Source organism: Motacilla alba, chromosome 8 (genome assembly GCF_015832195.1).
Source record: "Motacilla alba alba isolate MOTALB_02 chromosome 8, Motacilla_alba_V1.0_pri, whole genome shotgun sequence".
In the NCBI taxonomy this organism is placed as follows: domain Eukaryota; kingdom Metazoa; phylum Chordata; class Aves; order Passeriformes; family Motacillidae; genus Motacilla; species Motacilla alba.
In genome coordinates this window covers 27,724,267-27,736,797 of record NC_052023.1, presented here as the reverse complement: position 1 = coordinate 27,736,797, position 12,531 = coordinate 27,724,267, and the positions used below count along the sequence as shown (strand labels likewise).

Below are 12,531 nucleotides of genomic sequence, written 5' to 3'. Positions count from 1 at the left end.
TCTGCTGGTTTTGTGTGGGTTTTCTGTTTTCCTGCCTGACTCTTAAAAGACTTGAGTCTGTATAGGGTAAAAAGAAGCAAGGAATAGTCAGGCCTGTTTGCATGCCTGCTTTTTTTTTCTTTTCATCCTTCTTCATTTGGATTTCACAGCAAAGGTCTTGTGTTGGAGGCATGTAGATATTTTAAAATTAAGCTGTTCTCAGCAAATGTGCATCTTTTCCCTGCCTCCTGCACCAAACATTAGTCATGCTCTCATGATCCTGTAGGGAGATGGAGAAATTGATGTGGATGTTTTGGCTGTTGTGACCAAGGACCACAGGTTCCATCTCCACATCTTTCCCCCTCCCCAGTGAGATGGGGGATGCAAACACACTTGTGGGTAGGGTGCCAGCTGCCAAAGTCCTCTGCTGTTATGACCATTCTCTAAACCTGGCTGAGATTAAATAAGAACACAACAGCCACATGCCCTTGTAGTTAATGTCCCTAGGATCAATTTCTCCCTAAATATACTAAAAGCATGGCTCATAAAGCCAGGAGGGGTCCTGTCCTGGACCTGATACTGCAGCAGAGGCTTTGGCATAGGCATGCTCACAGCAAGCAAAGGATGTCACAGGTACTGCTGGATTGGCCACTGCTGTGGGAGGGAGCTACAGTGGCAAACACACAGGGACACTAAACAGAGATGAAAAGCAAAGGAATGAGAGCAGATTTATTAACCACAGTAGTGTCCTTCTTCCCTTAACCACCTTCCATCCCTGTCTCAGTATTTCTGTGGTCAGGTTTGTTAAGCAGATCTCTGAAGACTCTGCAGCCACAAACCCCTTCAGTTTTGACACTGCTGCCAGTGGGTGTGAAAGCCATTAGCCAAAAGAAAGGAGAGATCTGCTTAGTGACAGAGGGTAGCATTCTACATTAAAGCATTGACATGGTGCCAGTCACACAGTTATTACAGGTGGCACAGCTCCATGTCTCTCCTGCGGGTCTCTCTGTGGAATGTAGATTGGCAGCAGGTTGAATGTTAAATGGTCACCACTCAGCAGATGCCGTTTTTACCTACTGGGAGAAAAGTCCCTTTCAGCAGAAACATTTGCAAAATATTTGCACTCTAAATATATGCTGGAAAGGCAGAGATTTATCCCTGGTTTGCTCCTTAGCTTCTGAAGCCACCTCAGGCCTCATCAACACTGACCATCAGTTGTACAGATGATAAGATGTTTCCTTCTGCTTGTCCAGGCTGGGCTTTTTTAGCATTGTTTCTTCCTATCTTCCAGCTTCACATATCCAGTCTTTGTTTCTTCTGCTCCCTGTAGGCAGATGAATCATTGTTTCATGGCTGGTGCAGCAGAGCAGTTGGCACCCTTGCAGGCAGCAAATGTGCAGCACTGCCTGTAAAGCAGCTCACCAACCAGGAACTGCTGCAGGATCCTGTTCCTGCAAAACCAGTGTTTGAAAAGTGAAATCCAAGAGGTGGCCCTGAAAAAACTCACAGTGGTCTCTGCTGCTTTGCCCTCAAAAGTCTAAAACTGCTTTTGTGGTAATCAAAAGGCAGGGTTTAAAAAGCCAGGACCGAGGACAGGGGGCACATTTTAGTGGCTTGTGGGCCTTGTACTGAGGGCTGTGCTGTGCAGAGGGAGGCATTTCCATGGCCAGTGCTGGGCCAGGAATGCAGTCTGGCAGAAAGGCACACAGTTTCAGCTCAGGGAGCCTTGTGCTTGATTCCATGCCTGACACCACAGCTCTGTTGTGGTACACTCCCTGTCAATGCTCACAGTAGACAGAAGCCAGCACCAGCAGTGAGCTTTGAGGTCAGTGCAGGTGGCACCGTGGAGGAGAAACAGGTATCTTGCTCCCTGCCCACTGTCTACATGTGTCCCTGCAGATGCAGGAAAGAGCCTTACCTTGAATGCCTCCCTTTGAGGACGTGGGATGGCCCCATGGCCCTTGGTCCCGGGGTCATCTTTGAAATCAGCATGCGTTAAAACGCCTGTAATTCCCGAGGTCATTGTTGGAAATGCTTTAGCCCCTTATTAAGGTATTTGGGGAACTGCACAAACAGCATACCACTGGCAGCCAAGCTGGTTCTTCAGCTGAAGCATCACCCCAGGAATGGTCTCTAATCACCCTAGGAATGGTCTCTAATCACCCCAGGAATGGTCTCCAGCCTTGCTTCATTTCCTATGGCTTTGGTGTCAGTCCTCCCTGTCAGAGGAACCACCAAGCCATCAGCTACCCTTTGCTCAGGAGACGTGGTTCCTAGAACATTTTCTTTTACCAACAGCCTCTTGGAAAAGCTTTCCCTGTTTTGAAGAAGTTCTGCCACTCACCTTCTCCCTGAGGACTTCTCAATTTGAAAAAAGTCTCAAGGCTTTACTTCCAAATGGAATTTTGTAGTCATCTGTTGTCAGTAGCTGTTTCTTCTGGTTTGCTCTAAAAATCAAAACCAACAAACCCATACAGAACAAAAAACAACAACAAAAAACCCCAATTTTAGGTAAATCATTGGGGCATCTCAAATTTGCAGTCTTCAGCACAGAGTACTTTTAAGTTTTGCTAAATAAGATTGTTCTAATGCTTTAGATATTGGGGCAGTAACTCTTTAAGCTTATTTTGGTTAGATTTTAAGTAAGATTTTTCATTATTATAGCTCCATGGATTGTAAGTGGCAGAACAGCACTGAAAATGGCAAAGCTAATTTAATAGGTTCCTGTTTCTCAACTTGCACATGTTACTTTTGCATCCATGAGGACAGTGTGAGTGCAGGAGACTTTCTAGCTCAGAGTCGTGTCTCTGGTGACAGGGAAGAGAGAATGCTTAGGAGACAGAGTAGGGTAAGCATACAGTGATAATTTCATGTGTTTTCCCAGGATCCAGGGCTTGGAGGCTTCCTGAACCGCTGTTATTATTTTTGCATTTCTGGATTTTTCTTTGATAAATTTCATTCATCCCTCTTTGAATTCCCAAACTTTATGCTAGTGGGAGTCCTGTAGCTTAACTGTGCATTTGCTTTGCGCTTGCCATGATCATTTCATGTGAGAGCCCATTTTTCTTGTGTAATGAGAAATGGTAATTGTTCCCCCAGTTACCTTCTCTGTCCTGCTTTTGGCTTTCTTGGCCTCCTTGATTCCCCTTGATCACTTCTTTTTCAGACTGAGGAGTTTTATCTGTTTACTCCTACCCCATTTGGAAGCTGCTCAGTAACTTTGCTGCTTGTCATTCTTTGGGTCATTTCTAGTTCTTCCTTATTTTCAGATGAAGGGAGCAGCACTTCTCCCAGTGCCCAAGCTGTAAGTACAATATGAGATATAATGAAGCAATATAGTGATGTTTTCTTATTTTTTATTAACTACTGTCGAATACTGAGCTGGTGTTACAGAGCTGTCTGTAATAACTCATGATCTGTCTCCACAGTGGTTGTATTAGCTAGTTCAGAGCCTTTTGCTCTGGATTTAGACTGAAGATTGTTTTTCCACATGGGCATTACTTGGTGTGTTTTTAGAGTTGAATTTCATCTGCAGGCTTTTCACCCTGTCACCTTTAGATCCTTTTGTAGCATTTTACAGGCAGCTTTTGGTTTAAAGCACTTGGATAATTCACTCCCAGCCTTCTTCGCCTGTTCCCTTCTGAACAACCCAGGCCCTTGCACAGATCCCTCAGAGGCTCCAGCTCTCACCAACAATTGTGCAAGCTGGTGTTTACTCCTATTCAATCTCTAATTTTGTAATCAGTTCTCAAGCAAAGACCTTCCCTCTTGGGTCTATGATAGCATCATTTAATAGTCTTTGGTGAGAGGGTGTGTCCAGAGACTTTTGGAAATCCACGTGAACAGGCATCCCCACTCGTGTGGGCCAGCAAAGGCTGGTGCCATCCTCTCTCTGCCTGTCACAGAAAATCTACTCAGTTGCTCTCTTTTGTAACAAAACAAGTAAATCCTGTCTTGGAGTAATCTAGTTTATCTAACACACCAATGGACTGTCTCACCTTAGATATTCCATGTTGCAATGAGTCTTCCTCTTTTAACAGAGCTCAGCTTGGCTGGAAGAGAAATTTGTTACAAAGCAAAGGCCTGAACTTCCACGGAGGTGTGTTGAGGCTGTGTGTGGTGCTCATTCTCAAGCTAGGAGGTGCCTGTCTACAGGCTGGGTACCAGCACTGGAAGAACTGTTGAACTTCCATCATCTAAATCCATTTCTGCTGTTCCAGCCAATTAAATATTAAAATGAGCGTGACAAATAAGTGCTTGTTTATGGGTCAGTAACTCTGGAGTGTGGCCGTGACATGGCTGCCCGAGACAATCCATTTCAGGGCAGGCCTGGGCAGCCTGACATCCTTGGGTGTGTAATTGCTTTTATAGGGAAAGGGAAGCAATAAGGATAATGCAGCTCTCAGGCCCCGACTCACTAGTTCAGAAACTTCTCCTTGCCAATCAAATTCCTTTGGTATTCAACCAGTTTTAGGCTTGTTCCAAAGGTATTATTGTGCTGTCAGAAAATATCCTGATGGATATATGCATTCTCTCCAGTGCTGGATGATACCTTCTTGGTTTTGTCCACCAGCCAGCCCTCAGTACACACTTGATGGCAACAGACAGGCCTGTCTTGTCCCTCTCCCTTGCTTCCCCTTCTCCTATTTTTTTTTTCAGCACTATTAGATTATTAAATGCTTAATGACTATTCCATTCCTGCTAACTATACTTTTGATGAGCTGCAGTAATAAAACTTTGTAACAGCGAAGCGTGTGTCTGGTTCCTTTATAGGAAGGGCACATTTGGGGAGCTGAAGTAATGGGGGATAAAACTCAATTAATGAATAGAAATAAAAAGAAGTAAATGAGGTAATCAAACTCAGAGAAATTAGTATTGGCAGGTCTTGAATGATGCTCTTGGATGAACAATCTTTCAAAATCCTTCCTTGTATGCCTCTGCTGTCTCTTTATTTATTATTAAAATAACATGATCCATGAGGCGCTCGGGGTGACTCCCAGCCTAGCTAATTCTAATTAATCCAGTCAGGGAGAGCAGCAGGGTAAGTGGAGCAGTCTATCGGATTGAAATTCATAACTTAATTGAGGTCAAAGTCCTGGGTTGGGAGAACAAAAGTCTTTCACTGGGACCAGGCAGATCAATAGCAATAAATATCTGGCTTGGATGCAAGTAGCTTATAGTGACGGATTATCTGACACTGGCCAGAGGTCTTGGTCTTGTTCAGGGCAAAGTCCTATGGCATGTACAGTGGAGAGTGACTTTTGCCAGTGTTCCCTCCAAAACCCCAAACAACTCTTGAAGGACTCGTGGGACCCTCAGGAGAAGGATGTCCATACAGAAGTCCACATGAGTCATGCTGAAATTTGATTTCTCAAGGTACAGGTGTCTCATCAGTAGCACAAGGGCGAGTGTCACATTAGTGCTGATGGAGACTGGAAGAAGTTGCTCAGGCTTACAGGAACTTGGAGCTAAATCACAGTTTGTCCAGAAAAAGACCTTTAGGATCAGGGGAAGCTGAACCGTGGATGGATGGGCTTTATGCCAAGTCTGTATTTATAGCACGTTTACATAGGAGGACAGAAGAAGGTTGGAAGAGGGAAGTGTAAATAATCATTAAGTGGGGTTTGTAGTGTGAGAGAAAACAGCAGAGGCAGATGTGATGTTGCCTGTTCTTCAGAAAAGCATCCAGTGTCTGCTGTGACCTCCAAAACGTTCTGTTCCAAGGGGTTTGCATGTGCTAAGGATGGCTGGTTTCCCAAGCCCTTGCCCAAGAATGAGTTTGGGTGTTGCCTGAACTCCTAAGAGAGGAAGCCTGAGGTCCTGCCTGGGATCTGTGGCCTTGCACTGTGCACACAGCTTTCCCTGGGAGTGGGCACTGAAATACTCATCAATACCAGCAACTGCAGAAGCTTCTCTGAACTTTGAAAGAAGCAGGTCCTTCGGCTGGAGTTCAGAATTAAAATGCAGTCTTCACCTAGGCCATTATTAATGCAACATTTATGCAGATTGGAGTGTTCTGCTCGTATCCTCTTTGCAGAGGACAAATCCTGCTGTGGTCAGCACTCGATACATCCCAGATGGATGTTGTTCTGCCAATGCACTTCAACACAGCTTGGAAGAGAGATGGAAACCGCAGCTTGGACCCAGCCAGGGACTTGGTTTGACACACCTGCTCCTCCCATTAACACTGCATGAGGCTAAAGCATCTCTTCTTGTCCAGCTCAGAAATGTTCAGAAGATCTCTTTGGCTCCACAGGTCAGGTTTCCAGGTGTCAGGCAAAAGCCTTGGCTGGTCAGGTGTCAGGTTTTAATGTGATGAGCAACTGTTGGTTTTCATGGGTGTGTAAATGTTCCTTCTGTACCCTCACACCCTTTTGAAACTGTCTCTGGGAAACACCTCTTGTTTTCCACTGAAGGACATTTGCTTTGTGTGGACAGAATGCAGTGAACAAGGCAGCTGTTCAATACATAAATATATGTGTGTGTATATATAGATATATATATATATATATACACACATACACTTGCTTTTTCTATAAACTGCTGTTGTTATCTATTACTTGCTGTTCTGCTGTATACTACTTTCCTCATTCATGTCCCATCCATGGCACAACCTCCTCCTTCCAAGCTGGTGGTTTCACTTGTTAGAACACTAGTTACTGAGAATTTTAGACAAAAAAATCCATTATTCACTTTTCCAGATTCACTTTCTTAATTCTTTGGATTATTTGTATGCTCCTGCTTCATTCCTGCCCAGCCTGTACAAGAGCAAAAAGTTCCTGAGGCTGTTAAACACTGCAAGCAGAACTGCACTGGCAACTGTCATCAAGGGGAGAAGGGGCTCTTTGATTTATTTTGCTGTATATAAAAACTAACAGAAAAATCTAAGTACTGAACAATTCACGACTTAACAGCAAGATCTCGTGAGCAACGCATCTTGAATACACAGAACTTTGAAATTGCACTTTAGTTTGAGTCATGGCTCTTCTAAGGTTTAGGAAGAAAATAATTTAGAATATGAACATTACCATTTTTTCCTCTTTATAGAGCCACACCTTTGATGCAAGTGAGAGAATTTGCTTTTTTTTTCATTTGAGAGAAATGACAAAATCTGTCCATTCAGAGCTGGATTTCCACAGTTATATGTTATTAAAAAATATAGCAGTGGATGCCCAGATCTGTAGAATCTCTGTGGATTCAGTGAAGAAATTCTTTTTTATGGGTCTTTTCAGAGTCAAGTTAGGTTTCTAATTCTCCAGTTTTGCTACAGAATCCCAGTGTGACCTTGAACAAGTCACTTGATTTCTTTCTGCCGTGGTTTCCCATTTGGGAAATGGTGGGGCAAATAATCGTTTTTTATCTCATGGATATAACAAGATTATAAAAATATGGTACTTTTAAGAACCTTAGAAAACTGATGAAATGAAATTAAACATATCCTGCAGTCCGGATAAAATGAGATGAAACAAGCATGAAACTATTAGTGAAAGAAATGTTTCTTTATCTTCTGCAAATAAAAATGCAAAGTGATTAAGTGGGTCTTTTCTAGCTATTAGCAATAGCAGCTCTAGCCAGCTGACTTCTGCCACCCTTGTAAATTAATTTGTTGGGTACAGTCCTGAATTTAGTATCCTCACAATAAATACCCTTAAAAATTTTGTCACCTTCTGTGATGCACAACATTACTGCCACGATAGTACTGCAATTAACTTGCCCTGCAGATAAAAAGTGGCTGCTTTAAATGAGATGCTCTAACACAATGGTTTGCAAATTTCTTTTAATTGATTTTTTTTCCCCTCCCTGTGATATTTCCTGCCTTTACTGTATATCCAGCAGTATTTTTGTGAGGCAGGGGAAAGGAATGGGAATAAAGTTGAAGGTTTTTCTTGTCCAGGACTGGGTTGGAGGTCTGGTGGAGCAAACCCCCCATGTCCCTGCTGCTGGCAGCAAGGCTGAGCACAGTTAGTGATGAGCTTTGTGTGGGCGTGAGGTGCTGGAAGAGGAGGAAAACCCCAGCTCAGACTGTGGGCATTTTCCTCCCCTGGCTTGGTGACTGGATGAAAAAGTCTCTCTATCAGCACAGCTCTCAAATCCAGGTAGGGATTACTGAGGAAAACAGGAAGGGAGGAGTTTGGACTGGTTGACTTTATCTAACACAGAAGGAAGACAAGCAGAGTATTTCAGAAAGCAATAGGCTACAAAGATACTTTGACATGTGTGCTGGGACTCAGCCAGAGGCCAGGTTAACTGTGTTCAGGAAATCTCAATTTACTCTTCTTTTCCTTTTTTTTTTTTTTTTTTTTTTTTTTTTTTTGGTTTTTTGGTTTTTTGTTTTGTTTTTTTTTGTTTTGTTTTGTTTTGTTTTGTTTTGTTTTAACTCAAGTTTTAATTGCATTTGGACTGTGCAGATGAAATCTGAATCAGAAGCCAGATCTGCCAAGGCTGCCTGGTTCCCTTCTCTGTGATGTCCTATTCCTGCTGCTATTGTGGGGATGTTTTGAAGCAGTGTTCACAGATTACATGGTAATTTGGCTTCTGAAGTGGTATGAAATTGAGCATTACACTTTGAATTCCAGTGGTCAGACTCAGAAGAGATTTGTAAAGTTACGGCTCAGCAATTGCAAATAATCCATTTTTCACAGCTTAATGACCAAGGGCTTGTTTTTGGAGTGATGGGAAGGGATCACATACACCCCTACCTCCAGCACTAATTGCAGAGTAAAAGAGGTTAATTTAAACCTTGGAGGCACTTTTGATCTGGATCTTTAACAGCAGCAGGAAAAGTCAGAGCTGTGGTGACTTTAAATCATTCATTTTACTTCTCAGAAGGAAAAGTTAAGCCTGGATGTGGTTGGTTTGCTCTCATCAGCTGGAAAGAAACAACTTGCTATGCCCAGTCAGCTGGGATAAACCACAATGTAAAGGTTATAAATGTGTATTGAGACAAAAATGGAAGATTATATAAACCAGTCATTTAGACATGGATTTTAAGTCATCCTTTTTTTGCCTGTCAGTTCAAGTGTTCCTCTTGTTCCCATTTAAATTTTAGGTCAAGGTATTAAGCAAGAGCAAAGACCATCCCTATCCCAAAGAAATCATCTTGGCATCAGCTGCAGTGCCACAGGTAGTGCAAATGGAAAGGCTGAGTGAATGGAAGTAAGAGAACAAAACAGAGATCAGCAGAAAAATGGTATTCTTGGCTCATGGCTTCCCCAGGCAGTGCCAGACACGGTGACACGGAGGGTCATGGCAGAAGGACTCTTACTGAGGATTTAAAGGATGGGAAGGTGTCATTACTGAGGACTTCTGGCAAAGGATAAACACGTGAATTCCTTGCTTAAATCAATGGGACTTTTACTGGCATGTGTCCTAGGGCTGAGTGTGTCCCTTGCTGGGATCAGTTAAAAAAAAACAAAACCTGCAAATGCTGCATTTTACCAAGTCCATTGGGAGGAAGAATCAGTGATGGAGAAGAAATGGGAGACTTTTCATAGAGAAAAAGAGAAAATTGCTTCATTTGCATAGGAATGTATCACAGCTGTACCCCATGCAGAAAATATTTCCTTCTGGGATAGGGTGGTTTAAAAACACAGTCACCAGCTGCAAAATTGGTTCTGACTCCAGCAGACAATGGCACTCATTTCTGGATGGATGATGCTTTCAATCTTGTGCCCAGCTTCTGAAAACACCAGGTAGAGTTCTGGTCTCCAGGACATCATCTTCCAGTTAAACATAGGAGTTTGGCTGTTTCTAAACAAAGAATTTCTCAGCACTATTCCCAAACTGGGGGAATTGTCCATCTAGATTTGGCAACCCCAACTCATCTTGTTTGACATGGCTGCTTGATGGCTTCAATGGTAGCATCTCCTGCATCATCAGATAGCACAGAAACATCTTTTCTGTCATCAGTTGGTCTTTGAGACATTTGGTTTGTAGCTGGTGCTACACTCCAGAGGCTCAGGTGTGTGTCCTGGGAATCTGGAGTTGTAGCAAGTCACAGGTGATCCAGGAAATCAGAAATACAACTTTGAGGGTGCCTGGCGTGCTTTTAGCAAAAATCCGGGCAGATGAATGGTTCTTTCATCATGTTGGCTTTCAGGAACGACAGCTGTGGAGAAGTAACAAGGCACAAAAAAGGAGAGTTTCACCCTCTTTAATTGGCTTAAGAAATTCTCTTGAAAATGTGAGTTCTAGTTATTGCTACTACCATTAATTTATATCCTCCTCTAACCTTAATCTAATCCAATATCTAAATTGTGGTGTCCTGGCCAGGTGTGGTTGTTCCTATTCCAGCACGAGCCTTTTTGTTTCTTCTCTTTTCAAAACACTTAACCAGTTTTCACCTCCATTTCTCTCCCATATTCGTCATAGCTACAGGTCTACAAAATGTTAGGTGTTGTCTCTTCAATACCATTTAGGAAGAAGAGAGGAATGTAGGAAATATCTGATCTTTAGCGCTGAGGGTTCTTTCCTGCTTAAAAAAAATCCTAAGCAGTGTTTTAACATAAGATTCAGGAGGTTTCAAAGAGACATCAGTTAAACCTGCCTGCTCAGTGAGAGCCAACAAGTGGATCTTTCAGATGTCTGAGTGTTCCCTGGGGGTTCACATTATTAATATCTGCCTTATGACAAGGTGGCTGTGCTGATGCCAGGCTTTTTTTCCCAGCCGGCATGATTAATTTTTCCTTCCTTTCTTAATATCTCCGAGCCAGATGCTTCTAAATGTCCTCACAGGGTGGATTGCTGTTCTTAGCTACTCCTCCTTCCCCCTACCCCTTTCCAACTAATTCATATAATGGCTCTGGAGATGCATTTTGTAGCATCACAAAAAGCAAAACTTTGAAAGCCTCCTAAGGTGATGGACTTGACACGTGCAGCTCTGGCCTCCCGACGTTCCTGGTGGGCTTGAAAGCTTCATGCCAGGTAGTCTGTCAAGAACATTTCCCAATTCAGAGTGTGCTTATTTGCCTAGCACTTTACAAATTATATCCATGCAGAAGTGCTGAAGTGCAAGTATTCCTGGTGGGAAGGTTGACAGCGGGGTGTTGCACTGACGTTTTGGAGACGGGAAATTTTGGCCGAGGCAGAGGAGGAACGCTTGCATTATTTATGGAAGGTGCAGTGGATCTTCAAGCACTGATTTATTTTAAGGCCTTCAAAACATTGTGGTGCTCAAAAAGGTCTTTATTCTGCAAATGGAAATTAATTCTCCTTCACAGATCTGGTTCCACAGTGCAGCTGCACAGGCCTGAGTGGTACCAGCTGAGAGGGAAGACCTTAGCAAGCTCTACAGCTTGTTCCTAAGGTGTTCCTGCTTAGCAAACTGATATCCATCAGTTTCCTCCATGTAATAGATTTGTGGGTCTTCTGTATTTATCCTCAGTGGTTTTCAGTCATTAGTGCATTCACCTGCATCGGAGGGGATTTTTCCTGGGGGAAGCTGTCGTAATACGACACGAAAAGATGATATGGACACTGCTGCTCTCCAGGTGAATAAAAAAGAGGGACTTTTATTTTCTGACTCTAACATTTATAGTTTTTTAAAAGTGACGGTGGATTGGAGGGTGACAGTGCCACCTCTCCAATGACACTGGACAGACCAAGAGTCCATCAATTCTCTCCTCCTCCATGAAAGAATGCAAAACATAAGTTGTTTACAGAACTGTGTGTGAGAAAGTTTGTTATAAGAATGCAAACATTAGAAGGCTTAGAAAAGTCTTAAAAAATCAGGGTGACAGGAAGCAAAACCCATAAAGGGAATAGTTAGGGGTTAATAAATTAGGATTTAGTTGTTTCTTTTTTGTAAGTGTTAATACGGTCTGTGATAGGTAGATCAGAGGATTAAATTATGGAAGTCTTAATTTAAGAAGTCTAGAAAATAGCATTTCCTGATTTCTTATAGGATAAGCTAAAATCTCGCATCTACTATGTTCTACTGTTTGGGGGTGTTTTTGCAATTTAACAGTGAGAGAAGGTTTAATATAAAGCAATTAATTTGCCAGTGCAAATAGAGCTGTAATTAGGGGAATCAAGCCTTCCGTTTTAGTCTGAAGTTCAGTTTTTTGTGAGAAGATGAGGATACTAAGAACATCCTGAGAGTAAGGATGCTCTTAAGAGCATGTCTGTTCCATAACAGACAGCTGGCCATTTAGCCATGTGTAAGGCAGCCTCAGACAGCCCTTTGGCCCACAGCAGTGTGGGAATTAAGTTAAAATTAACCTGAGTTTGGAAAACAACTAGCACCACTTTATTTGTCCATTTAATTGAATTATATGGCGCTGTGTAAGTATGCTGACCCACAGACGTAAATTGCTCCACCCTACCCATTTCCCTCCTTAATTCTCTCATGCTAATGGAGCTGATGGGATGTTGACTGCAGAGGGAGAGAGAGAGAGAGAGAGGGAAAGAGGCTGGAAATAAAAGAGGCTGGAAATAAAAAGGGAGTGTTCCAGCCTGGTGCAAACCTTCCCCTTTGGTGAAATGCTCTGAGTGTCACAGCTGCACTAACTGCACTGTGATCTTTGTTGCCATTAAGCTGATTATATCCACAGA

At 42.8% G+C, this 12,531-nt stretch overlaps 1 protein-coding gene across 2 annotated transcripts in view; it reads left to right on the top strand.

Annotated features, from left to right (window-relative positions):
- ACBD6 (acyl-CoA binding domain containing 6) overlaps positions 1-12,531 on the top strand; it is an 82,661-nt gene that overhangs the window by 47,691 nt on the left and 22,439 nt on the right. The window contains exon 7 of one of the 2 annotated variants that reach the window (XM_038144282.1): positions 9,029-11,512. The exons of the other annotated variant lie outside the window; for it this stretch is intronic. Coding sequence (XP_038000210.1) covers positions 9,029-9,139 — 111 coding nt within the window. The 3' untranslated portion in view covers positions 9,140-11,512. Of the gene's footprint in view, positions 1-9,028; positions 11,513-12,531 lie in introns of those variants that run through there. 2 annotated transcript variants of the gene reach the window in all.